At 34.3% G+C, this 27,358-nt stretch overlaps 1 protein-coding gene across 1 annotated transcript; it reads left to right on the forward strand.

Annotated features, from left to right (window-relative positions):
* The first annotated feature begins 4,133 nt into the window (after window positions 1-4,133).
* LOC146922220 (ARM repeat superfamily protein) lies at window positions 4,134-25,446 on the forward strand. Its single transcript, XM_085715259.1, has 33 exons — window positions 4,134-4,351; window positions 4,434-4,495; window positions 5,017-5,109; window positions 5,721-5,892; window positions 6,911-7,026; window positions 7,790-7,876; window positions 7,978-8,094; window positions 8,181-8,244; window positions 8,329-8,471; window positions 9,604-9,651; window positions 9,741-9,809; window positions 10,608-10,683; window positions 11,896-12,026; window positions 13,017-13,076; window positions 13,219-13,288; window positions 13,395-13,459; window positions 13,570-13,631; window positions 13,699-13,822; window positions 15,958-16,015; window positions 16,155-16,267; window positions 16,899-16,976; window positions 17,071-17,133; window positions 17,227-17,322; window positions 17,627-17,736; window positions 19,112-19,301; window positions 19,645-19,759; window positions 23,584-23,696; window positions 23,785-23,862; window positions 24,234-24,299; window positions 24,374-24,499; window positions 24,625-24,681; window positions 24,775-24,855; window positions 24,957-25,446. The coding sequence occupies exons 1-33, from the start codon at window positions 4,228-4,230 to the stop codon at window positions 25,005-25,007; spliced, it is 3,078 nt and encodes a 1,025-aa protein (XP_085571385.1). The 5' UTR covers window positions 4,134-4,227; the 3' UTR covers window positions 25,008-25,446.
* Window positions 25,447-27,358: the final 1,912 nt, after the last annotated feature.

Genomic DNA, 27,358 nt, shown 5'->3' on the forward strand with positions numbered 1-27,358 from the left:
TGCCTTTCTCTGCTGAGTATAATTAGACAACCTCTCCATACCAAGTATTCTCTAAGCCTCTCCAGGCCGAGTATCTTCAAATCCTCTCCAAATAACCTTTCAACAAAGGTTGTTGGCAACTAATGGGCATATAGGAGAAGTGAGTTTGTATTTGATCAATAGTTCATACAAAGAGTCGTTACGGACTTGTAATATGTTCTAGTGATAACACCTCCAATGATTGTACCAAATGTACATAAGAGACATCTCATAGATTCCAACAGAGATATTCATATTATATTGTTGCTTCAAATCTTGTATATTCTACCTTTCGCGTAGTCATGTCTTAAATCTTCAAATGACTTTCAGCTCCTTTGTTAACCACTTAATCCAGAATAATTAACATCAAAGAGCAAGATGATTCATGCTTGAGCTTAATGACATGATAATTCAATAATGGACATGGATGGATGACGATAGTAGTGGATGTGGACGGATGCAGTGGTTATGCATAAATGTATTAGTTTGCGGATTAGATGCAAATGAATTTGATCTTTAAACTAATATTTTGTTAAAGGATGATTATGTTGATGGATGTATCCTTTGAGCTTGATCCATATGAGGTGTTCCGATCTGTGTACTGGATGGTCTTCTTGAGTGTTGATCCATATGAAATATCATGCCGTCCTTTTAGATGATCCTCTTGAACCTTCATCTAGATGGCAGATTCAATATGATCTTTTTGAACTCTATCCAGATGAATTGTCTTCAACACTAACCCACACGTACAATTTTCTTCCAAATGATGAGTTGATTCTTCTTATCCTCACTTCCAAGCACACACTTTTCTACCTTAAACACCTCCCACATTCGATGAATCATAGCTTGATAGCCGATGTGTTTGCAGGTTAGCCACCCCTCTTCAGAAAGAAGGAAATTGTTATTTACACTATGTTTGGTTGGGAGAAGAAGTTGTGAAGAGAGAAAGAGGTGAGAGAGAGTAAGAGAAGAGAGAAAATGATGAGAAATAGAGAAGATTTGATGTGTTGTTTGGTAAAAGAGAAAGAAGAGAGAAATAGAAGAGAAAGAGATGTTATTATGTTTTAAAAAGACAAAAATATCCTTGAGTTAAAGCCAACATACAATTTATGGTTTAATAAATAAATTGAAAGGTTTAATATAATTTAATTAAATTTTTAACAAACTTGTTTTATTTAATTTATTATCTATTTAATTGATTAATAATTCAATTTAATGACTCAATTGAATTTTTCTGATGGAACGACTCAATTGAATTAGTTCATGGTTAGTATTTTTAGCATCAGCAATATACTTCTTTAAAATAAAATATCTGCAATATAGTTATCAATAAAAAAAATACCAAGTATATTTCTACAATTTAGCATTGGCCAACAAAAAAAACACTAGAACTGGAAAGTCGATGCATGGTACTAATTAGGTAACAATTGTTTCACATTCTTTAAAAAATAAATAAAAAATGTTGCACATAATCAAGGGCAAAGGTGGAAATAGGAAAAAGTGCAGCCTTTCTTAGCTCTTTCTTCGCATCTTTGGGGAGAAGAATAAAGTGTGTGGGTCCCACGCTTTATATCTCTCTCTCCCCTATTTCTATTCAATCCAAACAAGAGAAATTCAACATTTCTCTTCATACTCTCTCTCTTCAACTTCTCTCTCCCCTATTTCACCCCTACCAAACATAGTGTTAAAGTATGGCGACTGAATGCTTCTACACTCGTCACAAGGTCGTTGATCTCTGGTCCCTATGGATCATATGGCGACTTCAATAACAGATGAACTTAGAATACCACTTTCATTCAACGAGATCTAATGGTCAGCACTCGATTCTTATCGATAGCAAGCTCCATTGTTGGCCACACCCTGCCCCAAAAGATGGACGGGACCAAAACTTCCTCGTCTCCTTCAGACCAAAATCAGAATCAACTCTACGATGGAACTATGATGGTACCCCCTCCCCCTTTGTCACGTCTTATCCTAGTCGTCGCGGCCCTTAACTCATTGAGTGTTTGCTCTTTTGTGTTCTTTGAGGTAAAAATCAAAGATTTATGTAATTTAGTGATGATATCTAACTTCGATGAGTAATGGAAACTAGTATTGATAGTAGAATCCTATCAATAAGTTTTCTCAAGAGCTGAAGTTATTGTATGATGTTCAAATTCGATGGAAAAGGCTCTGATTGTCATTCTGAAAGGCATTTATAGGAAGAGAGCTAGCTCTTTTTTTATTTTTCTTTTTTTAAGAAGTCAAACTAGCCCATTGAAATTGACACTAGGGAGAATCAAACTTGAGATCGTGAGAGGAGCACACTCCAAGGTCTAAAACTAACACCACCATGTCAACCCCAAGTGGGTTGAGCGGAGTTGACACTTCATCGTACGACCATACTGGGCGATCCACAACAATACATCTCCAGACATGCTCCCAACTCTGCATCTTCATACATCTCCGACCTCATATCTCATGCTATATCTTCTTGGATTTCCAGAACAAATATTTAAGCTGCTCCACAAAACAACAAAACGAGCATTACTCGTTCAAAATGACTAATTAACCATAAAATCTAATTAAACTCTTAATTTACTAAATAGTTACTAATTAGACGATATAGGCCATGCAACCACTCTATTTCTAATAGATTATGGGGAATAAGTGCAACGAAATAACCAATAATTTTGACAATTATCAATCCCATATTATTTTATAGTTAAAATCAGAATCAAAATCTTGATGCTAAATTCAAAAAGTTTGTCATCATAAAAAAATGAAGAGATTGTTGAGATAAATCACAAAATCCTTCTTATGTTGATATTTTAATGATAACAAACTTTATTGTATTAAAAAAATCAATATGATTCTGATATGTGTTTGATCTAACAAGTTTATTTGAGTGTTCTTTAGACCAAGATATTACAAATGTACATATATCCAAGAAACGTGAATCTTGACAACACAATGTGCTACTTCAGAATGATCAGAAGTACTTCAAAATGAGATCAAAAGCTGATCCATGTCAATTTCATGAATAAAATTCATTAATAAAAAATAAATTCACTAAAGACATCAGAAACACTTCATATTGCTGATCAGGAGATCAAATAGACACATTAGAAGCACTTTAAAATGGCTAAGCTAAAGAAGTTCTGAATTGGTTCTCACCAACGAATTTTCATTCAAGAGTTTGGATCATAGCTTTTGAAGAAAGGAATGAAGATCAAATGTACTTGAGGTTCGAGATCAGGTAGATTAGAATTGCAAGTTAAGGGATACATGAGATTGAAACTCCAAAGATCAGAAGCATATTAGACATGACTTCAGAATGAAAAATTCAAAAAACACCAAAACGAATGTTGACAAAAACATAACCAAAGGTGCACAAGAAGATCAAGAGTTGAGAAACATTGCACAATGACTAGGTTCAATACTTTCTTGGTCATCAAGGCAAAACACAAAAGAACAAAATAACGAGACTAGTTTTGTAACGGCTAGTTTCTTGTATGATCACCAAGATTAAAGCTCTATATATGGCAACATCATTCAAATGAAAACACATCTCTCAACTTTTTGATTTACTCCTTCTAAAATTTTCCTTCGACTTTAGTCTCTATAAAATTTTCAATCACCACCTTTGATCCATGTTTTTAAGTCAACTCATGTGTAGACTTTGTTATTTTTTAATGAAATTATGCAGACATGTGTACAATATTATAAAAATCTCTCACAATTTTTTTTAACAAATCATGAATTAAATATGGATTTTTATCTGCCAAAAATATAAAAATACGTATTTAATTCATGTTTTTGTTAAAAATTCTATTTTTTTGGAAGAGATTCTTATGATATTATAATCTTCTTTGCAAAAATTTATTAAAAAATATGAATTCTACATATTAGTTTACATTAAAGGAGAGACCTAAAGTGAAGATAGAAAACTTTTAGAGATTAAAAATCAAAGAATTTTTTTAGATGAATTAAAATAAAAAGTTGATATATTTACATGGATAAAAAACAAATTTCTTGCATAAGGGTAGGTATATTGAGGAAATTTCATTTCTGCCACTGTCTGTCTGTGTTGTTTTGGCTTGCTATAAAACCCTCTCTCCAACTCTCGGGCAAGAATCTTCCTAATTCTTCTCCTCTGAGCGGGAAAAAGCTGAAGCAACCTGAAAGCAAAAACGGCGTCGTTGGGTCTGGTCTAGGGTTTCATCATCAATGGCGTACGTTGTAGATCAAGATCAACAATGGCTTCTCAGTTGCTTATCTGCCACACTCGATCCTAACCACGAGATTCGTTCTTTCGCCGAAGCTTCTCTTCATCAAGCCTCTCACCAATCAGGTTCTTGTGATGATGCTCAATTTCCTTCATGGTTTCAGCAATTTAGAACGATAATTATTTATAATGTTAAATTTCCCTGAAGGTTTTGGCACTGCATTATCAAAAGTCATTGCAAACAAGGACATTGCTGTGGGATTGCGCCAGATATCCTTTTCAATTGTTAATAACAAATCTTTAATTTTGTTTGTTTTCATCCTTGCTTGGTAGAATGATAATCTAGCTTATAGCGGATAGATGATAATCTAGCTTATAGCTTATAGCAAATAAGTTAGCTGATTGAATTTGTAGTGTTTGTTAAAATTAGCGGCTGAACTAGCTTATAAATATGAAATGACATGAAAATGATATATTTAATTTTTTTTCAATTAAGATTACAAGGGTAAAATTGAGATAAATGACGATAAGCTATAGGTTACTTGGATTAGCTTATCAAAAACCGCTATAATTTAGTAAAGATAGGTTACAAACAGGTCTTTTCTAGTAAAATGAGTTTATAAGATATAAGCTATAAGCTCAAAATCATGTCTTACGAAAAATATCCTAAGTAGAAGAAAAACAACTGATTTGTTATAAAATAGTCCACATACTAAATGTTGGTGCCACGAAATTATTGATTTTCTTCCTTCCACGAGCTTATGATCTTGGATAATTTAACTCTCCTCTACTTAGCTGCAGTCCTTCTTAAGCAGTTAGTTAAAAAACATTGGCAGGAGGGTGAAGAATCATTTGAACCTCCTGTGGTTTCTGCTGACGAAAAGGTACCATATTCTTTTATTTCTATTTTTTTTTTACTATTATTCAAAACTCGATATCTACAAGGCATCACCGGAAACTATTATCGGAGCTTCTGTTGATTAAGATTTGATTTGGTTTTGGATACCTTACCATTGGATTTTAAACATTCCTTTTGCTTGTCATTTTGAGGCCTTAAATCATAATGTCATATATTTCCTTGTATTTTCTTATATGCTGGAGAATGTTTCTACCTTTTGGGCTTTGACAATGACAATTACTGTATGTAGTATTTGTAGAAGAATGTTTAGACTTCAACAGTTCAATTTTGTCCTCAAGGATCTCATATATCATGTATGTCTCTGCAGATAATGTATTTTCCTGAATATGGATTTCTGGAACACTTATTGATAGGAGAATACATAATGCATACTTTTAAGACTGTTTAACTTTCCCATGAGAACACTTATTGTTTTTTTTTCTTTCTTTCTGCCTGTTGAAAAAATTGTTCTATTCTGCAACTGGCCATTTTTCTTTCTTTCTGCCTGTTGAAAAAATTGTTCTATTCTGCAATTGGCTATTTCATGAATAGTATACTAAAACATGTTTCTTGTGATAATTTGTATTACATCTCCAGGATATCATCCGCAGAATGCTTCTATTGACATTAGATGACCCTCATCGGAAAATTTGCACAGCTATTGGTATGGCTGTGGCATCCATTGCAGTGTATGACTGGCCAGAGTTATGGCCAGATTTATTGCCATTTCTCCTGAATTTGATCAACAGTCAAACCAACTTGAATGGAGGTAAACAATCCATTCTGAGTTGGTGATTTGTAGGATTTTATAAGTTTGAAACTATGTTTGGTTGTGGAAAAGCCTTGGGTGAAAGTTGGGTTCCATTTCCTTATGGAGTGTATATACTAAACATTATATGATAAGGGCACTTTTACTTGAATGAGATAAGAAAAAACTGAATATTATTGATATATAAATATTATAGACTACTGTGCATCAACGCTGTTAATTGCTAGTCTAAAAAAAACGAAATTGAATTACCCTAATAACTGAAATAGTATCATAGCAGTTATGTATAGAAGAAGAAATGGAAAGTATGAAATATTTTATCTTAATGTAGTGCAATCTACATTATTCGCAACACTATATGATAGGAACCCAAATTCAAAGAACGAAAGAAACTGTTGAAAATAGTTGTATCAAAGAAGATAACCCCTGTAACTGTAATGCCAGAGAAAAAGTTCATTGGAGAAGAGACATTTGTATCTTCATTCAAACCATAAGGTGTCTAACTGGAGAACATTGAATGCACTTCCACTTGCTACCCTCTCCATAATATAACTGCATTTACTCTTAACAAATTTACCACATAAGCAGCTATTTAACAAATTCTCTGTTTGGCCCATTTGTTGCTCTAAAACCCAAACTTGACACATAACACTTTGAAATTCCCACATTGGATAATAGTATGGTTTGAGTAGTGGTTGGTTAGGCACCCTCATCTTACAAGCTGATTTTGAAGGGTTGAGTTAGGCCCACTCAAATTATAATATGACAGTAGAGTCTATCTTGATCCTTTTGGTCACTTGGATCACACTCCTCATGCTATGACTCCCACATTAGATAATAATATTTGTGGTGGACATCCTTTAACTTATACGTCGGTTTTGTGGGGTTGAATTAGGCCTGACCCAAATTCCGCGAATTGGGAAGTTGTTTGCTCTATGCTTTTCTTAGCATACTTATGTAACACTTGAATTTCTATATGCTAATCCATTTCTTAATTTTTCTTACAATTTTATTCTAGTGCATGGAGCTATGAAATGCTTGGTTCTTCTCTCAGCGGACTTGGATGATAGAACGGTTCCAACATTAATACCTGCTTTGTTCCCAAGTTTGCTGACCATTGTATCCTCTCCGCAGGTTATAATTTTGTATATTTTTCTGTTAACCTTCTAACTATGCAGTTTTATGCTTTATTTATCTTAGCATAATCTTAGATTTTTTTTTCCTTCCAAAGCTGATTGGCTTGGGAGGAAGTGCAAGTGTTAAGAATAGATGGAAAACAATCTACGAACTTTCTCGAATTCATTATACACATATTGACCCTGAATTTCCATAGTTCTTTTATAGGATATAGAATAAACGGGAATTAGAATAACTAAGATTCGTGGAAGAGAAGATATCTATGAACAATTTGAGTCTAATGATAAAACTCATTGAAGGCCATTTAAAGACTTGCTAACCGGCTGAACAGTCACATAACAAACTAACCAGCTAATTAACTAATTGTTTTAACAACTCATAAGTACTCTAGTTCCCCTTTATTCTATTTCCTAACACGCTCTCTCTTCTTCTTGATATCTTTCCCCTATATTATTTCTTCTTTTACATATTCACAACTTTCAACTTAAGAAAAGAAAGGAGCATCTGAATTGACATGTCCTGATTATAGACGGAAGTCTCCTTTTTGTTTTCCTTTTTCCATTTTTTATGAATTTCTAGAAGCAAATTTAACAATTTATAGTAATGCAATTTTTTTGATAAATCATTTCTGGACCTATGAATTTTTTCATAATAGAAGAACGAGAAACACAAGGAAATATAACCAATATTCTGTTTGTATTGTGAATCGTGCCTCTTCTGTCACATGACAAAATTTTCTTTTTTTCGTTCCTCTGTGCAGATATATGACACATACATACGGACCAAGGCCCTTTCAATAGTCTATTCTTGCACCTCTATGCTGGGGGCGATGAGTGGTGTTTATAATGTATTTTCTTGCCACTAAGTAACTTGCACAGTTCTCGTTCATTGGTTGTTTAGTGTATTTTACTTTTTAATTGTTAACATATATCATTGTGTACTGTTTAGGCAGAAACGAGTTCTCTAGTAGTTCCTTTGCTTAAACCATGGATGGAACAATTTTCTTCTATTCTAGAAGTTCCGGTTCAATCTGAAAATCCAGATGATTGGAGTATTAGAATGGAGGTTGGTCTGGTTTTTTAAAAGTTGATTTCTACATTTTTTCTTAGTTTCCTACGTTTTAACATGATATTACATCTTTCTTCTTTAAGGTTTTGAAGTGCTTGAATCAGTTTATTCAGAATTTCTCAAGCCTAATTAAAAGTCAATTTGAAGGTATGTTTGTTCCCATAGTTTGTTGCGTAGCCTTTGTCATTAGTTCTATTTTTTATTTGTTTGACAAGACGCTGTTCGCTGTAGTCATATTGGGACCACTGTGGAATACATTTGTCTCCTCTCTGAGAGTTTATGAGCAGGCATCTATTGAAGGAGCAGAAGATTCATATGAGGGAAGATATGATTCTGATGGCTCAGAGATAAGCCTTGATTCATTTGTTATCCAGGTGACAAAAGCAGCGGTTTTTGATGTTTATTACTTTGATGATTTGATAATGCAAGTATTTTCATGTCAGAGTCAACTAACATATTTTATCTGCAACAATTGATTTCTTCGATCAATAATGGTTCAATGTATTTTTGTTTCCATTTTACTTTATCAAGTTAATGGCCCGTCCTTGTTAATAATTGTCAGCTGGTTAATGTTACTGATTTCATTATGATTCATAATTTAATTGGGCTTCTATGTTTGATCTATATCTTTTAACAGTGTTTCATAATTGTTTCGAAAGTTACAATTTCTACACATTTTAATTTTAAGAGTAATTACACCATCCACTCTCCACCCTTAGAAGATGTCTAAGTTGCATTGTTGTCCTCTCTGTTTCGAAAAAAGGATACTCACTCTTGTAGATTAATGTAGGTCATAGCATTTTCATTTGAATGAGCATCTCTTTACAACTCTAAGCATCATCTAGGCTAGTTTTGAACTTTTATTATTGTCTTTAGGATTTTTGATGTATCAAAGAATTTTTTTGTGAAGTTTCCGATCCAATTCAATAGAAACGGTGTTCAAAACTTCATTTTGTCTCTTGAAGTCCGAACGTTGGTAGAAGGGTGTTCACATTTACCACTACTTGTGACGCTGAGAGTTGTATTGTAGAAAATGAAAAAATATCCCTGGCAGGCTCAAATGAAGTTAGGTGTTCCTCACTCCTAACAAGCATGTTTATATTTAAATAGACCGATGTTTCCCATTACCAAGAGGTTTGTTTCTGCATATGCATATGATTTGTGAAAGTATAATATTGCATTTTAGGTAGTGTTATGATCTGTGTTATGATCCTTTGGTTTAGGGTATTTTTCCCCCAGTCTGATCCTAGGTAGTTTTTTGATTTTGACTACATTGCCTTCCTTTATTAATCTCTTAGATAGGGTTGTGATTATTCAAAATGGATGACAGGTCAATGTAATGTTAGCATCTCATAGGGGATAGTGTAATTTACTTTTTTAAGTAATTAACTGGCTCAGGTCTGTCTAAACATGTATCGATCAGGGCCAAATAGTTTATTCTTGTGTGTAGTTGATTTCTTTATATAGCTTCGAACTGTTGTTTTACATCAAATTTTCTTAATACAGCTGTTTGAACTTCTGCTGACCATTGTCGGTAATTCAAGACTAGCAAAGGTTTGCTCAGACCATTCTTGAAATGTTTGTTTACTTATAGTTGTGTTCTATTGCACACTTATTTTGATGTGTGGTTTGCGCTTTTATAGGCGGTTGCAGCTAATGTCAAAGAATTGGTGTACTACACTATTGCTTTTCTTCAAATGACAGAACAGCAGGTACGTAAAACATTTTTGAGTCTCCTACTGCTCTTAATTTTTTGGCCCGTGAGACAATTGGTCCATCTTCGCTCCTCTTGGATCAACTCTCATATTCTGGTTATAAACAGGAGCAATCATATTTTCCCATGGATTGATGTAAAACATCATTTGGTACAGTGAGAAGTATGGTGATATATAGTAGTGCCATTATGATGTTCTACTTATTTATTTTCTGTTAAAAGTCCCACATTAGATTAGATATGACCTGAAAATGTGTTTATAAGTTGGAGGCATCCCTCACCTTACAAGCTTATTTTGTAGGGTTGAGTTAGGTCCAATCCAAATTATTTAGATGATATCATATCAGAGCCTATCCATGATTTGTGGGGTCACCTGCTGTAAAACCACTCCAGATGTCAAGTCGTAGGCGTTAAGGTTTTCTTCATTGTATGAGATATGGCTTGAGAATGTGTTTATAAGTGAAAGACATCGTTCACCTTACAAACTGGTTTTGTAGCGTTGAGTTAGGCCCAACCTGAATTCTAAGATTTTATAAATAATGGTGGTAGGCTCTACTAGCTGAACCATTATCTAGGGCCTTATCAAGTATATCTTCTAACCTTTTAGCCTTTGAGACAATTAATCTACCATCTCTCCTATAGGATCAATCAATATTTTCTTGTGGGTTGATGTAAAACATGATTGGTAAAGTGAAAATTATGGTGCTATCTAGTAGTGCCATTATGATGTTCTACTTGTTTCTTTTCTAAATTTGCTGCAATGGAATCCTTGATTATTTTTTTCTTGTTTTTTTAGGTTCATACGTGGTCTGCAGATGCCAACCAGTTTATTTCTGACGAAGAGGATGCCACTTATAGCTGCCGCATTTCTGGTGTGTAACTTTCCTCAATATTTTATGACAAATGCTAACATTTTCCCTTCGTGCACTTGTCAATAAACGAAATATATAGAAACATTGTATTGAAAGACTACAAGAGAAACTATTAGGAAAGAAGACGCAGAAAAACTACAAGAGAAACTATTAGGAAAGATTAAGAACTTAACGAGTTCGACCGAAATATGGTTTATGATAGAACATTATGGCGTGATTTGAATCATGCACTTAGTGGGAAAAGGCTTGGTTGTTGTTGAAAATTGTATATTTAATTTCTTGAAAGTTTAAAAATTGTGCTTTTCAACACAAACTTCTATTTTTTGATTCCTTACAGCTTTCCTAAGGGCAAATATTTGCAAGGGTCATATTTTTTTGCCATTTTCAATTTTTTTAAGTGATAGTTTATTTCAATTTGGTTAGGTTTGTTGATTGTTCATCATGATTATTTTTTCTATCGGTTATAATAGTGACTTTAATCCTTGTATGCACTACTGTTTTCAACTTTTTTTTTTTTTAAGAATTGCATCAGTCAAGAACATAGGGCCACTTATTCATCACCTCCCTTTTAGTTAGAAGGCAACAAATGGATGGATTTTGGACTGCATCCTTTTGGATAAATAAACTAGAATACGTCGATGCATTCAGCATGCATTACAAGTATAAATTTCATGAAAAAAAATGAAGTTAACTCTCTGGACTTTATGGATATCCGTTGGAAATATTTTAGTTGGTTCATTAGCAAAATCTGTTCAAGTTATCCAATATGTCTTGTATTGTACTGCCTGCACTCTGTTAACATTGGGTTAAGCGGATGAGTTATTTTTCTAGTTTGATTGTATTGTACTGCACTCTTTTTTCCATCACCATGGTTTTATCCCTTTGGGTTTTCCTGGTAAGGTTTTTAACGAGGCCGTTGCTATGTATCTGCTACTTTGTTTTCTTGGGTTTTGGCCTAGTTCCCCCAAGCTCCTTTTTCATTATTTTATTTTTATCTTAATATGTTAGAGTGCTGCAAATGATAGGTGGTGGTTTTGGGGAAGCCAACCTAGTTGGGATGCCTTTTTCTGCCATATAATGCATGTGCACTATATTTTGCTTAAAAAATAAAAATCTCTATTTTGCATTTCTGTTATTTGGGTTGTTTGTATGGATTTATATGTATGTTGTAGAGATGTTCGTGAGCTTCATCAAAAAAATTGCTTCTTGTAGGCGTGCTTTTACTGGAAGAGGTGGTCAATTCTTTTGATGGTGAAGGATTTCTGGCCATCATAGATGCTGCAAAACAATGGTTCACCGAGTCTCAAATAAGGAAAGTAGCAGGCAATGCAAGCTGGTGGAGGGTAAGTACTGAAGTTCTGTTTTCCTTGGATCTAGAATATTTGTAGTACATCTAGTAGAGTATAATTTAATTTTAATTGGCTTGCTGAGAAGGCTATTTTAAAATAATGCTGATTCCAAATACTCCTCTTTTTTTATTTTTTTTCTTTTCCTTAACTCTCTGTTAGGATCATTACCAAGGAAGAAAAAAATCGAGTCTAGCTCCTCACAACTGGAAAGTTCCTCTTTATTACAGACTCAAAGAAAAAAGGTCGAAATACCCTTAGATATTTGAGGGTCTACCAACCTGGCAACCTCCCTTTCCAAAGGGCCCCAATGTTTTCACTCAAATTTCTTGATGCCTCCTGAACTAGGATTGTTGAGCCTTTCTTATCCTTGCTCCCTCATGTTTACTCCTTCCTTTCTTTGCAAGATTGTTATGACCTAATTTTCCCTTTTTCCGCTAGTTGTCTTTTCCACAAGGCTCTTCATACTTTCCCTGGTGGTTTGAGATCTGTTTTTTCTGTATATCTCATTGTTAGTCGGCCTCCAATTGTGTGAGACACAGACCCAATAAAGATGTCCCAGCCTAGTTAGATTGTGTGTGTGGTACTGTTTTGCAACTAAATAAATAGAATAGGGTAGGGCATAAAAAGGGGTTGGCCAGTTTATTTCGTAATTGGATGATTTGAGAGAGGATACTCACTCTTATTACAAGGATACTCGTCTGTCTCTAATAATCTGTCTCATTGTAATGTTCTTTCCTCAAGTGTTTCATCAATAAAACTAGTGCTATTCAGTGTAAAATTACTTGGATTGAATTACCGGTTCTAACCTCTAATACTCATCTAAAGCGTGAAACATATGCTATATTAATAATGCCATGCTATGCAATCCAATGGTCCCAAAACTTATTTGTATCATGAGAATTTTGTTTGATTTTGTATAAACCATTTCACGGAATATATCATATCTAAGTTCTAAAGTCAATGTTACACATATCAATTTGGCAGATAAGAGAAGCTACTCTTTTTGCCTTGTCATCTCTTTCAGAGCAACTGCTTGAGTCAGAGGTATGGGATTTTGATTTTGATTTTCTCAATTCTCACGGGCAGATGATATATATGCTTAAATATTTTCATCTCCATTTTCAATAACTGGGCACTATTTTGGACTAGGATATACTTTGATATATATTTTATGTCCTTCATATAGGAGTCAGGGTTGAAGACAAGTAACTTGAAGGACATGATTGAGCAGATTGTTGCCGAGGACTTTCTAATAGGTCATTTCTCAATTCCTTCCTTATGCTTCAGTTGTGATACATGCATGCCTGCATATATGTGTGTGTGTATTTTTCATCTCACTTTCCCTTTTTTTTTTTGTGACAGATTCTCTTGAATACCCCTTTCTATATGCTCGTATTTTTACTTCAGTTGCTAAATTATCCTCTGTGGTAACCATTTTCTGTCCTGTTCTCTTTTCTTGGATAGTTTCTCCTTCTCTCTCTCTCTCTCTCTCTCTCTCTCTCATATATATAACTTTTTTTCTTTGCTTAATGTACAGATAAGCAGCGGTGTACTAGAGCACTCTCTCGATGCAGCATTGAAGGCAATTACAATGAATGTGTAAGCAAAATTGCGTCAATTTGTGTTCTTTGCACATCAAGCTTTCTTCTAACTTTTTATTTGACAGGCCTCCACCTGTAAAAGTAGGTGCCTGCAGGGCACTTTCTCAGCTTCTCCCTAAAGCAAAGAAAGAAATTGTCCAACCACAATTACCGGGTTTATTTTCATCCCTCACAGATCTTCTTAATCATGTAATGTACAATATAATCCTTTTGTCATATCTATCTATTATCTATCTATCTGTCTATATATATATATATATATATATATATATATATATTACTCCATCTAAAAACATGAAGGAGTAAGTTAGCAAACCTACTCCCATTTGCTTTTGACCAAAAGCCCAAATATTTTTTGGGCTTCACACTTTTGACCCTAACTTTCTAAATGTAGTGATTTTGGCCCCCTATTAAAAAAAAACAACATTTCAGCCCTTTAACTTCACCCGTTTTTGCAAAGGTGACCCTCCCCTTTAATTTTGACCAAGTCAATTCATATGTGGACACATCCTTAGATGACTAGGATGCCACATGTGTATATTTTTTTTAAATTAAAAAATATCCAACTCATCATTGATTGAAAAAATAATAATTAAAAAAATAAAAAACTCCTTTGTCTTCTCTCTCCTCTCGATCTCCTTTTTCTCTCTTCTTTCTCTTCTCTCCATTAAAAAAAATGAACAACAATCATCACAAATTAAAAAACCAAAATCATCACAAATAAAAAAGAACAACATGAGCCAACTATTTTCCTTGATTTTTGCTCAAAATAAGGAAACCATGAAGAACAACAACAATGCATTTGTAGCTTCAATTTCATCATCAAACCCATTTTGTATATCAAAAGGTGCTTTCACTGTAACTGAATATGCGTTCTCTGTTGCTTCCTTTCATGTCTTCAGAACTTTAATAATTCATTTATTTGGTTTTGGAAGTTTGGTTCTGTTTTTTTTTTTTTTTTGGTTTTGAAGATTTTAACAATAATTATGAAACAAAACGTTAATTTAACAACAACAACATGCAATCTTGGGGGAGATTAGGAGGTTACATAAGATGTGGTGTATAGAGTTTTTCCGGGCCGTTTCTTCCGTTTGGCGGCACGGTTGTTATAATTGTTGTTCAGCAAAAAGATGGTAGCTTTAAATCATCTCCTTGGTATGTTAGATTTGTGAAGTTTCAAAGAATTATGAAGGAGGCGAAAAGGGAAAAAGTTATGGTTAGTGTTCGTGTTAATGGGGTTGAAACGGATTTTCATGTGTTTGAATCCTAAAGGGGAAGCTTTTTTTCTTCATGGAAGACACAACATGCGAAAGAGGAAGAAGATGAAGGAGGTAGACAGAGAAGTGAAAGATCGTATAGCTATTTTTTTTCTTTCTTTTTGGGTTTAAGCCTTAAAAGGAAGAGGAAGGAGGTAGAATTGGAAGAATAAGAGTTAGCAGAACAAGTAGAAGATGAAGGAGGTAGAGAGAGAAAGTGAAAGATCGTAATGCTGAATTTTTTTTTGGGTTTGAATTTTTTTTTTCATTTATTTAATTCCTTTGATGTATATGCGGTTTTTTTTTTGTTTAATTTGAAAATGACCTACGTCACACGTGGTGTCCAACTCACTTAAGTGAGTAGCCACATAGGCTTTGACCAGGTCAAAATTGGCACTTGCAAAAGGGGGTAAAGTTAGGGGGCTGGAATATTGTTTTTTTCAATAGGGGGCCAAAATCGCTATTTTTGAAAAATTAGGGGGTCAAAAGTGCGTTTAAGACTATTTCTTTTTAACAACTACCTAATGAAATTGCTTTTGACAATTGCATTTTTGTTTTATCATGTCCCAGTTAATGTTTGTCTCTACTGTTTTTAATTAAGAAACCCTTGTTTTAAAAAAAAAAACGTGAAACATCCATAAAAAAATAATGAAAAACTTGAAACAAATATTAACAATGTTAAAAAACTTGTGTTTGTTCCAATAATGTGTTAGGTGGTTGATGAAACAGATCTTTTGTTTCGTGTGGCATACTGTGCTTGAACAATGTTTCCAATCTAACGATGATGGTTTTTGCTCCGTCGATAGTGGTCATGTTAGAAAAAACATGTTTCCACCAAAAAACTTACAAAAAGAAAATTACAATAATGTCCATCCATTAAATTAGTGTTTGTTAAAGAAGCAATGGAGTTTTTAGGAAAAATAAGTGGGGGTAGGGTTGCTAACTTACTCCTTCATGTATGTTCTATAGGCGGGAGTAAGTTAGCTGCCCACACACACACACACACACACACACACACACATATACTGCTATTGTTGCAAGATGTAGTTACCTTAATATGGTGTCCAGGCATCGGATGAAACATTGCACATGGTACTTGAAACATTGCAAGAAGCAGTAAAGGCAGGTTAGTTATATCTTTCTCTTGTATTTGAATTATTGATATATAGACCATTTCTGGTCTAGTCTTACTTCCACACACGTTTGTGTGCTGTGTTTAGTAGCTAGCCATTTGTTTGTATTTATCCCCTCATTTTATATTGTAGGCCATGAATCACCAGCAGTAGTAGAAAGTGTTGTATCTCCGGTAATCCTTAATGTATGGGCATCACATGTTTTGGATCCTTTTATCAGTATTGATGCACTTGAAGTTCTTGAGGTAATGGTTTTGATGCTTATTCTTTTGTTAATATTATTATCTGCATGAGTGTCTTGATTTTGTCAACATTTAACATTAGTTACAATTGAGATTGTAATTCGTATATCCAACAGACATTGCATTGAAGGGTATAGGAATGCAAAACATGAGATTGTGACATGAAAAGGAAGATATTATATATTATGTCTGAGTTTGGCAGAATTAATAGATAAACTGGTTGATAACATAACATATAAATTAAATATTTATTGAAATCTTATAACTGAAAAGTAACTCCCGCCCAAGACTGGCCATTCAGAGTGTGACCCAAGTGGCCTGGTAGCGGGTTGTCCAACAAATCCTGATTAGGGCTCTGACTGATATCATGTTAGAATTTTTGTTTTCTGGTGGAGAATGCAATGATTGACGTTTGTGATCATTAACCTGTTTTACATCCTCTAAACACCAATTCAATCTTAAACCACTCTTTAGCTGCAATGTTTAGCTTTCTATGATGTTTGTTTGATCTGAATTTATTACTGATTATGCATAAAATGGCAAGCTTCTACGTTCGTAACAATTGATTTGGCATCAATTTTTTCAATTGTTTATATGTGATTTATTTTGTCATCTGATGATATTTGTTTTTCAGGCAATCAAAAGCATTCCTGGATGTATACATCCATTGGTTTCCAGAATTTTGCCATATATTGGACCAATTTTAAATGAAGTACGACTATTTAAAGTTACTAAAAGTCAATATTAATTAATGATTTTAAAATAGCACTCATTGTTATTTATACACCCTTTAAATGTTCTTACAGCCCCAAGAGCAGGCTGATGGTTTGGTAGCTGGTTCACTAGATCTGGTAACAATGTTACTGAAGGCAAGTATAATTGCATGGATTGGTTTTTCATTTTTTATTTTTAAAATTAAATTATTTTATTTTCCAATCTCACAATATCATAGCTTTGTACAGAATGCCCCTGGTGATGTAATCAAAGCAATATATGATGTCTGTTTCGATGCTGTTATCAGAATTATCCTTCAAAGTGATGAGCACAGTGAAATTCAGGTCACTTTTTTTTTTTTTGATAAAAATATACATGTATATCTTATTTTATTTCTTGATTTTGCAATGATTTCTTGGCGCAACTGGTAAAGTTGTTGTCATGTGACTGAAAGGTCACGGGTTCAAGTCCTGGAAACAGCCTCTTGTGTAAAACAGGGTAAGGCTGCGTACAATACACCAAATGGTGGGACCCCTTCCCGGACCTTGCATATGCGGGAGCTCTAGTGCACCGGGTTACCCTTTTTTTTGCAATGATTTCTTATTGCAACATAGAATGAATTATTTGAATTGACTTTCATCTGAGCAGAATGCTACAGAATGTTTATCTGCTTTTATATCCGGGGGAAGACAAGAAGTTCTTCTTTGGGGACCTGATTCTGGATCAACTATGAGAAGCTTACTTGATATAGCTTCCAGGTAGTTGTCTGTTATTTCAAATTTTCTAGTACATTACTTGCCACCATTGCTTGATGCATCCTTTCTACCCCCTCTGTTTCAAAATGTACGTGGTTTAAGGTTCTTACACATATATTAAGAAATGCAATGATTAGAAGAAAGAGAATAATTATTTTACCAAATTATCCTCATTAACTATTGGTTTCTTTGCTATTAAAGTAATGATTTGGGAGTAATGTACATAGCAATAATTGAAGGGTACAATTGGAATGAAATAGTTATCATTGTATTGGAAACTGAAAATGACATTCATTTTGACACAATTTTTTTGTTGTTAAAATGACACTTATTTTGAAATGGAGGGAGTATAATAGTTTAACATTAAGAGCATCAGCAACGCTTGTTCTACCTATTGTTTATAAAACACAAGAACATAGAATTTTGCTCTAGGCATTGGAGGAGAATGACATGGAAGTACAGGTTGGAGAACCGTTCTTGTAGGGGAACACGTTCTTGCAGTGCTGTGTTAGAGAAAACAAAAACAAGGAGAGAGAGAGAGAGAGAGAGAAGAGGAAAGGAAAAGAAAATATAGTATGTGAAGTTCATGGTGGACCCCATATAAAACATTAAGAACTTAAATGCATTGTAGTGAAAATGAGGAAAGTTCTTGAATCCTATGTGGCAATTATTGGCCCACAAAAATTAACTTGAGAACATCAACATTGTTCTAGCGGTGGAGACGCTCTTATGTTCTTCCTATTCCAGACTGAATTATGTGGACTAGAATGTATATATGTATGATCCATCTAGCTAATTGTGAGTTCAACCATGCATAGTAGTTGTTAATAAAATACATTTTATTGATTGAAATTTATGCTATTCATATTGAGCTTTCCTGTAAGAAAAGAAAATGAGAAAACCAGTATAGGAAATGCTTTACTTCTAACCCTGACTACCATTTATATTTATTATTGAAAAAATGCATTTGTTGCATCATTTTATACAGCTGTATATCTAACTACACACATGCATCTGTGCATATATCTATCCAACACTTACAATTCAGGTTATTAGTACCTACTATTTGTCATAAGAATTGTTGTGTTCACATTTTTTATAGCTGGGAATGAGTGGACGATTCAACCATCGTAACAAAAAGTGTAAACTGATTAACTACACGTATATGAAAAAAGAAAATTAACTGCTGATTTGTAATGTGATAAAAATGGAAGAAGGCTTACTTTTCTTCCCGTGTTCTGATACACTCTACTTACAGATACTAGTAGATGAGTTTATTACTTTGTTTTTTTGTTTTTTGTTTTCTGCTTGTGTGTATCTGTGTGTTCTCTTTTTCTGCTTCTCATTTGTTGCCTGATTCGTTGTTAATTTGGAACAGACTGCTAGACCCAAATTTGGAAAGCTCCGGGTCTCTTTTTGTTGGGAGTTATATTCTTCAACTCATATTGCATTTATCATCACAAATGGCTGTACATATACGCGACCTGGTTGCTGCTCTTGTCAGACGCATGCAATCTGCTCAAATTGCTTCCCTGAGAAGCTCATTGCTAGTTGTTTTTGCCAGATTGGTAATACTAATATAACTAATTGTTTAGATTCATTTAATGATTCTATTGTTAGTTTTTTATGGTAATGGTTAATGGTCCCAGATCTCCATTGTTATCAATTGTCTATAAAAGTGGATAGCTAGTACTTAAGCAATGATCATGTATAAAACTTCTGTTTCTCTTCTTGCATCAATAATTATTTTGTTAGCTAGGTGTTTGTGTTTTGGAGTATCCTTTATATTACATTGTTTGCATTCTTGTCATTTTTCGTGGCATGTTTAGTACGGCATTATTTGTTTGGCTAGAAACCATCCACCTGTCCTTCGTCCAGAGATAATTTTATCAAATGTTTGGTTAAATGCAGGTACACATGAGTGTTCCTAATGTTGGCCAATTTATTGATTTGCTAATTTCAATTCCAGCTGAGGGACACAATAATTCCTTTGCTTATGTAATGTCAGAATGGGCTAAGCAACAAGGTGAGCATCCCTGCGCTGTTGTGTTTGCTAAGTAACTTAAATCAAGACTAGAATTGATAGAGTTGAGAGATCTTAGTTACTTGAATAAATAATAACCTTCGTACAGAAAAAATTCATTGTTTATAGCGATTGATTATGAAATTACTGCCTAAAATGTTTCCTAATTTACTATATTAATAATCTGAATAGAATCTGGAAAAAACATATAGGGAAATAGGAATTATTAGGAAACAGGATATTTGCATAGCTTAAAACAGGGAACAAATGAAGTTGGGGAAATATCAGAATTGTCAACAACACCGCTCAAGTTTGTGCATATATGTATATGCATGAAACTTGTTACATATACGATTTATTCTCGGTCCTGCAAAGTGCAAACTATCAATTCGAATTAGCAAAAGATGTAACAATCTCCACCAAAAGTATATTCTCACAGATAAAGTGACTATCGATCTGTCCACTCATCGAAGTCTGGAGGATTGCATGTTGTGCTCTTAACAGTAAGATTAGGATTGTTTATATAGAGATATCTTGTTTGTTGTTACTAATATAGTTTATACGCAATCATTTTTCTTTTATATGCGAACTCTTGGCCCTTACGAGACTTGTTGAAAATATCTGTGAGCTAATAATTCAAATTAACAAACCATGTAACAATCTCCATCACAAGTATGTTGTTAGGGCTTGAACAATAGAGGAAAATGAGTCTATTCTTCCCTGGTAGTTTTATTGATAACAAAGAAAATTGGTACACAAAAGAGCTATTCTCCTCTTCACACCAGAGCATTCTTCAGCTCACACTTTCAAGTAAAATGATTTCCTCATCCTCCTAAAAGAAGATTAGTCCTATTTATACTACATATGACTAACATATTACAATAAAAAAAACAGTAACAACTAACTACAGCTTTATATTCCTTCCGCTCTTCCTATAGACATAGTACACCTGCATAGACTTAGATTGGTTCCTAACAATATCTTCCCTTTTTAGAGCAACCTTGTCCTCATGGTTGAAGTCTGGAAATTGATCCTGGTTGGTTAGCCTATCTTCCCCAGTGGCATTCTGTGCTGATTTGCCTTGCCACTGTACCATCACCTGTGGGATAAGTGTATCTTGCTGTAGGACTTGTCTAGTATTCAGAATTCTAGCAGGTTGACAAGTCACCCTCGTCTACTTGAAATTAAGCAGGTAAATCTGCAGTGACAGCGAGACGTGGAACAACTTTTTCAATTGAGAAATGTGGAATACGGATGAGTTTTGGCACTAGAATGCAGTTGAAGTTTGGAAGCCACTGCCCCAATTTGTTTTAGGATTAAATAGAGATCATAATACTTGGCAGGCAATTTAGGGTTTAATCTTGCGGGCAAAGACACTTGTTTGTGTGGGCGTATTTTCAAATAGACCCATTCTCCCTCTAATGGATTCCTTCATGTATGCGTTGCCTGAATAGGTCCTATGATCCTGGGCTCGTTGCAGATGATACTTGAGTTAATGCAGGGCTTCATCCCTAGTCATGAGATCCGGAGCAACTTCATCAACCACTGTATTACCTGGAATAAAGCAAGTCAGAGAGGGAGGAGATCTTCAATAGAGAATTTCGATGGGGTGGGCGATGGGTTGCACTTTCAAAACTGGTGCTGTACCTGTACTATGTCGATGGAATAAAATCTGCCCATTGTTTTGGTTGTTCAGGGAAGAAACATCTTAAATAAGTTTCTTAAGTACGGTTCAACACCTCTGTTTGCCCATTAGTTTCCAGATGATAAACACTGCTAAATTTAAGGGCGGTCCCCTGTTATTTGAAAACCTCTTGCCAGTAGTGGCTAAAGAAAGTGGAATCTCCATCACTTACTATGGAGTAGGAATCTCTCTGATGAGGATCTCTGGCATGGATCTGGCAGAATAAGGGTGCTAGATGAGAAGAAAATTACAATATTTACTCAACATGACATCTTGTCCCTTAGATTAAAGCAAACCTGTGATGAAGTCTATACTAATTTCCTCCCAAATGGCATTAGGGATGGGCAAGGGTTGGAGAGTTCTTGCAGGTTAAGCTGCTAGATATTTGTTCCGTGGACAAATAGAACATGTTGAAACAATATCTGAAAAAGAGTCCCTTTCGACCTTGACCAGTATAGAGATTGAGCAGCCTGCCTATATGTCCTGTAAATTTCTGATGGCCTCCTGTAGGACTAGAGTGAATTCATTGAGTAGCTTAGGAATCCAAGATGATGAGGCTGGAACAACCTATTGGGTTTTTATTTCAGGCTGGAACAACCTAGTGATGGATGCCACTCATTATAAACTCATTTTCAGGCTTCATCTTTATTCTTTGTGGGACTTAGGTTTTTCCCAGTACCCTCACGCCGCTATTTGGCTTGGTGCGGGGATATAATGGTGGGTTGCCCGATTGATAGGCTCTAATACCATTTAGGTTTTTATATTGGGTCTAACTCATGCTCAAAACTGGCTTATAAGGTAAGGGGTGCCACTCTTTATATACTCATTTCAGGTTATATCTTTATTATATCTAGGACTTAGTTTTTTCCTGATACAACCAATCTGTCTTTGTTATAAAGCCCTCCATTTTCATGAGTGTAGAACAGTCCTAATTGAGAGTAAAGATGATAGAAGAAAGAGTAATATCTCTAACTTGGCTGCTACTTGACTAATTCACCTGCTGCAACAAATCTTGACAGGAGTTAAGATAAAACCTGTGATGCAACAATAAATGATAACCAATTCCAAATTCTGACAACCAAAGGACATTGGAGAAAAAGATGAATAGAGGTTTCATCTGTCAAACCACAAAGACTGCATTAACCACAATGCAACCACGAGTCCTCAAATGCTCACATGTGGGGATCTTACTGTACATAAGCCTCCAAACCAAATTTTTTTTTTTTTTTTGAGGGAGGGATGAAGGATTTCCAAACAGTCTTACACTCTTACCCCAGGAGACATGTTATCGCACATGATTTGAAAACACAAGAGCTGCTTTAGAAGATAACATACCATCACCAGTGCAAGTCCAAACTGTTTCATCAGCACTCAGCAGCAGGCAAGAGAGGTAAAACCAGGTTATTCAAGTCAGCCAATAAATTAGGATGCATGTCACACAAGATTTGAGGAATGGACCAAGTGGATCCCTGCAAAAACTCACCGACAGTCGCTGGCAAGTAAGCATGTAAATTAGGAGGAATTTGCAAAATGTCAACCAAAGGGGAATCATATATCCAATTATCCGTCCAAAAATTAACTTTCAAACCATCGCCAATGATCCACTTGTAATGATCTCTAATAGCAGCAAGATGATGATTAAAAGTAACTTGATCTATGTTTAAAATAGACTAACGAGATTAAAATCCCTTTTGATATTTAACATGACATTTTAGAGAATATAACTATACATGATATCATATTTATAACAACACATTTAAATACACAAAAATTTAATGTAAATTAATAAGCTTAAATTACTAAAAAATTTAATAAATTTATAATTTAATCTGAAGTACAAAATTTAATAATAATAGAAATAAAAAATATTCATACTTGATTAAGTAGGCCAGTCCGGTAGGCCTAAGAAGCTTTTTTATGTCCCGTAGCCTGACCTGTTTAGCTAAATAGGCTTCAAAAAATGGCTTAGTCTTCTCTATTTAGAAAAAAGCCTGGTCTAGCCGTAGGCCCCTGTAGGTCAGCTTGGCCTATTCCTGCCCATACTTGTATGGTTTTACCGAGAGCTTTCTTCCATTGAATAAAACACACAGATGCGCAAATGAGCATGATATATAAATTTTTTACACATGGTATTTGATTGTAGGTGAGATACAGGGGGCATATCAAATAAAAGTTACTACAAGTGCCCTGGCCTTGTTGGTATCCAGCAGGCACAATGAACTGGCAAAAATAGAAGTCCGAGGTCATCTGATTAAGGTATTACCATAATATTATTTGTATATAATTTATTTTTGGTTTTAAGAGTGCTTGTTGAGTTTCTTTTTAACTTACTTGTCATGTGAAGTCTTGCACAGGAATAACCACTAGATCAAAAGCTAAATCAACTCCAGATCAGTGGGTAATGTTGCCACTTCCTACAAAGGTAATTCCATTTTTATTCTAGCGGAGAGACAGACACTAATGTGTTCGTCAGTCTACCTTATTTATTGTGCTTTGCTGTTTGTATAGCATTTTTTTTAACAGACATGTTTTGTTTTATTATGTTATAATTTTAATTTAATTTGCCTGTTTTAGTTTCATAATGGCTATGTTTTTTGAGCTTATCTAATTTGTAGTTTCAACATTTATGTTGTCTTTTTTTTTCAACATTTATGTTGTCTTTTTTTAAATTTAAATTTGAAAATGAATTGTCACAAAATTTATACAGAAAGAGTTTTTACCAAAATTGGTATATACTTGTGTGGAGTTCCCTATAATTATAGTATTTACTTGTATTTTTCTGAATATTTGCAGATTGTGGCTTTACTGGCAGATGCATTAACTGAAATACAAGAACAAGTTTTGGATCGCGAAGATGAGGTAGGTTAGTGAATATTGATGTGTGTGATGTAAGACTAATTAATGATTTTACGGCATATAAACTGTTCATACAGGATAGTGATTGGGAAGAAGTTCAAACAGATGGCATTGAAAACGATAAAGGATTTCTTTGTTCAATGTCGAATCCAGGAAAACCCACGTATGAAAATCTTGAAGCAATGGCCAAAGCGTTTAATGAGGTTTGGTTGATTTACCATTATTATCACATCATAATCTCTTTATTATGATTGTATCTTGTCTGAGTTTTAAGCTGAACTTTTTATTTTATTCTTTTTAATTGCTGAACTTGCTTCAATATCACAAGGATCAAGATGATCAGTATGAAGACGACGTTTTAACTGTTGCCGATCCACTTAATCAGGTCTCACATTTGATTCTGTTTCATTTGTTTAATAAGATGCATTAACCTGCATATGTATTTGACATTTATTAACAATTGTGGTTGCTCTTGCAGATAAATCTGGTAAATTACCTTGTGGATTTCTTTGCTAACTTCTCACAGAGTGACAGAGAGCTCTTAGATCACATTTGCAAGGTTATGCAGCATTAATTTTCTTTAGCAAGTGCATGCAAATTTTAAGACATACAGATGAATGTTGCTAAACTTGTGCAATGTATTGTGTTGTTGCACTGCAGAGCTTGACTCAGCCTCAACAAAATGCAATTCAAATGGTATTGCAGAGATGAGAAGTGAGTGTCCCAAGGATACATCAATACCACCATGAACAGAGAAACAAAAATTATTGGAAGAGTATTTTGCCGGTTTTCAGGTTGGGGAATATGTTTTGTAGTCTGTAAGTTGTTTTCTATCTGCTGCCGTGTTCCCTCTTAGATCTTTATTGATTGTTTTTACTCCATGAGTTTTGTATGCGACGGCTATCAGTTTTGGTTTCTATGTATACCACCAATTGTGCAATTTATTGATGAAAAAGAAGCAACATACGTTGGTAGCATAGACCATAGGTGTACATAAGAATGTTAAATTTCTTCTTTTATACTCATTGGTAATTTGTGTATGGATAAGAATCTTATTGCTTACCTAGTTCCTTGGTTTGTATACTTGGATCTGAATGTGAGAAGTGCATCCGAATATGGTAAAGCTTTATAATTTTTGGTTTCAGTAAAAGCTAGTGTATGTAATGATTTTCCTCTTTTCTGGAAAAAAAAGGGACCCAACCAGCATGTGTTGTCTACAATTAATCTCCTTGTTATTTTGATAAAACCACAAATAAAGGACCTGTGTTGAAACTGTTTCCGCAATTTTTATATTTTTAGTGAGTACAAACAGTTTCAATGGGACTTACGGAAAACATTATTTTTAACCAAACAAACTTGACTTATTTCACTAAGCAAATACAAATGAATACGAAAAGGAGCACAATTAAAATCTTCACGCTTAAAAAATGGCCACTCTAGCTAGAGAATGAATAGTCATATTCGCTTGTCCCTTAACAAACATGCTAAGCATATGTGTTCAATGTGCATGACTATAGAATTAAATTTATGTTAAAACAAGTTTTGGTTTTGAAAGATAAAGATCATGAACATGTATATGAGGATTTGAAGCAAGTGAGAAGCCGAAGACTTGGAACGAGCCTCTAAAGACCTCAAGCATCTGAAGGTCAAAAGCGTATGAAGAAGTGAAGCCTCTGAAGCCACGTCAACATCATAAGACTTTGATGGGTTTTGTCGTCTTTTGAAGGAAGGTCGCTATCAGACTATGAATAGTACAATTTGTCGCCTTCTGACCACGTGCAGATACAGACAAAGAAATTCAAGGAGCAAAGGAATGAAACAAACCATTCTAATAGAAGCAAAGGAATTTCGAATGACTACTTAGAAACATTAACCAAATCATGCAATATTCCAACGTCTCTGATCAAGCTTCTCAATTACTCATTTGTTGCGTTGACATTCATCAACATCTCTCAAAATTTTCCATATATAAGGACCTGAAGACTTGAAGAAAAAAGAACAACACTTTGAATTATTACAAGTGTCCTTACTATGTCAAAATCAATAGCGCACAAACACTTGGAGAAATTTTTATAAACTTGCATATCTTATAAATTCTTAAGTCTTAAAGTCCATCTGAACCTTATTGTATTACACCTTTGATTGTATATCAAGTGTAAAACCAAATAATATGTTATTTGATTAAGTTAAATTGTAAAAGTCTCTCTCTTGTGGGTTTTGCGCAATATAAGTCTCTTGCTTGTGTGCTTAAGCAATTTATAATTTTTGAAATTATAGTGAAATCCCTTGGAAGTGTAAGGGGATTGGACTATTCTTGGTTTGTGAAAGGATCTAGTATAATCTCTCTCTCTCTCTCTCTCTCTCTCTCTCTCTCTCTCTCTCTCTCTCTGTGTGTGTGTGTGTGTGTGTGTGTGTGATTTTATGCCGCTGCATTCAACTCTGTTTCAGACTCTGAACAAACTCTATTTTGCTTCAGTCCCTGAATCGTTTTTAACAAACACTTAGAAAAAGTTTGAAAAAGCCAACACAATTCAACCTCCATTTCTTGTGTTTTTATCACCTTCAAGTGTTTTTCACATTTTCTGAAGTTTTTGTGCATTTGATTTGAATAAAAAATTCTCTGATCCGAATCATCAAAACAGAAGACTGATTTGATTCGCATCATGAAATTTGTGATTATAATCAATCTTCATCTAGGATCAATGATTCGAATCAAGAATTCTCAGATTCAAATCAAACTTCGTCATGATCAAAAAATGATTAGCATCATAAAACCTATGATTGGAATTATATATTCTTCAAACACACACAAAACTCATTTTTCACATATGATTCAAATCATTAAATGTATGATTTGAATCATTTGAGGGTTTTGAGTTTATTTAGTACTTTAACTTGCTATAAACCCACATAAATACTTCTTACCATGCATTTTCTCATTCATTGAATCAATTTGCAAAATCATTCTAAAGTCTTTTTCTCTATTTTTTTCTTATAAACTTCTTCAGATTAAACACTTTTTTCCAAGAACACTTTTAGGATAGGAGTTCTAGGTTGTTAGG

Source organism: Medicago sativa, chromosome 5 (assembly GCF_051527215.1).
Source record: "Medicago sativa cultivar Bolivia chromosome 5, Bolivia_mono, whole genome shotgun sequence".
Classification (NCBI taxonomy): Eukaryota; Viridiplantae; Streptophyta; class Magnoliopsida; order Fabales; family Fabaceae; genus Medicago; species Medicago sativa.

Bases quoted from the DNA above. Each gene is read 5' to 3' on its own strand.
- LOC146922220 (XM_085715259.1), top strand. From the start codon at position 4,228: ATGGCGTACGTTGTAGATCAAGATCAACAATGGCTTCTCAGTTGCTTA. The intron at 8,472-9,603 runs GTGACAAAAGCA...TTCTTAATACAG, and splicing joins TTGATTCATTTGTTATCCAG to CTGTTTGAACTTCTGCTGAC. The intron at 13,823-15,957 runs GTAATGTACAAT...TATGGTGTCCAG, and splicing joins TCACAGATCTTCTTAATCAT to GCATCGGATGAAACATTGCA.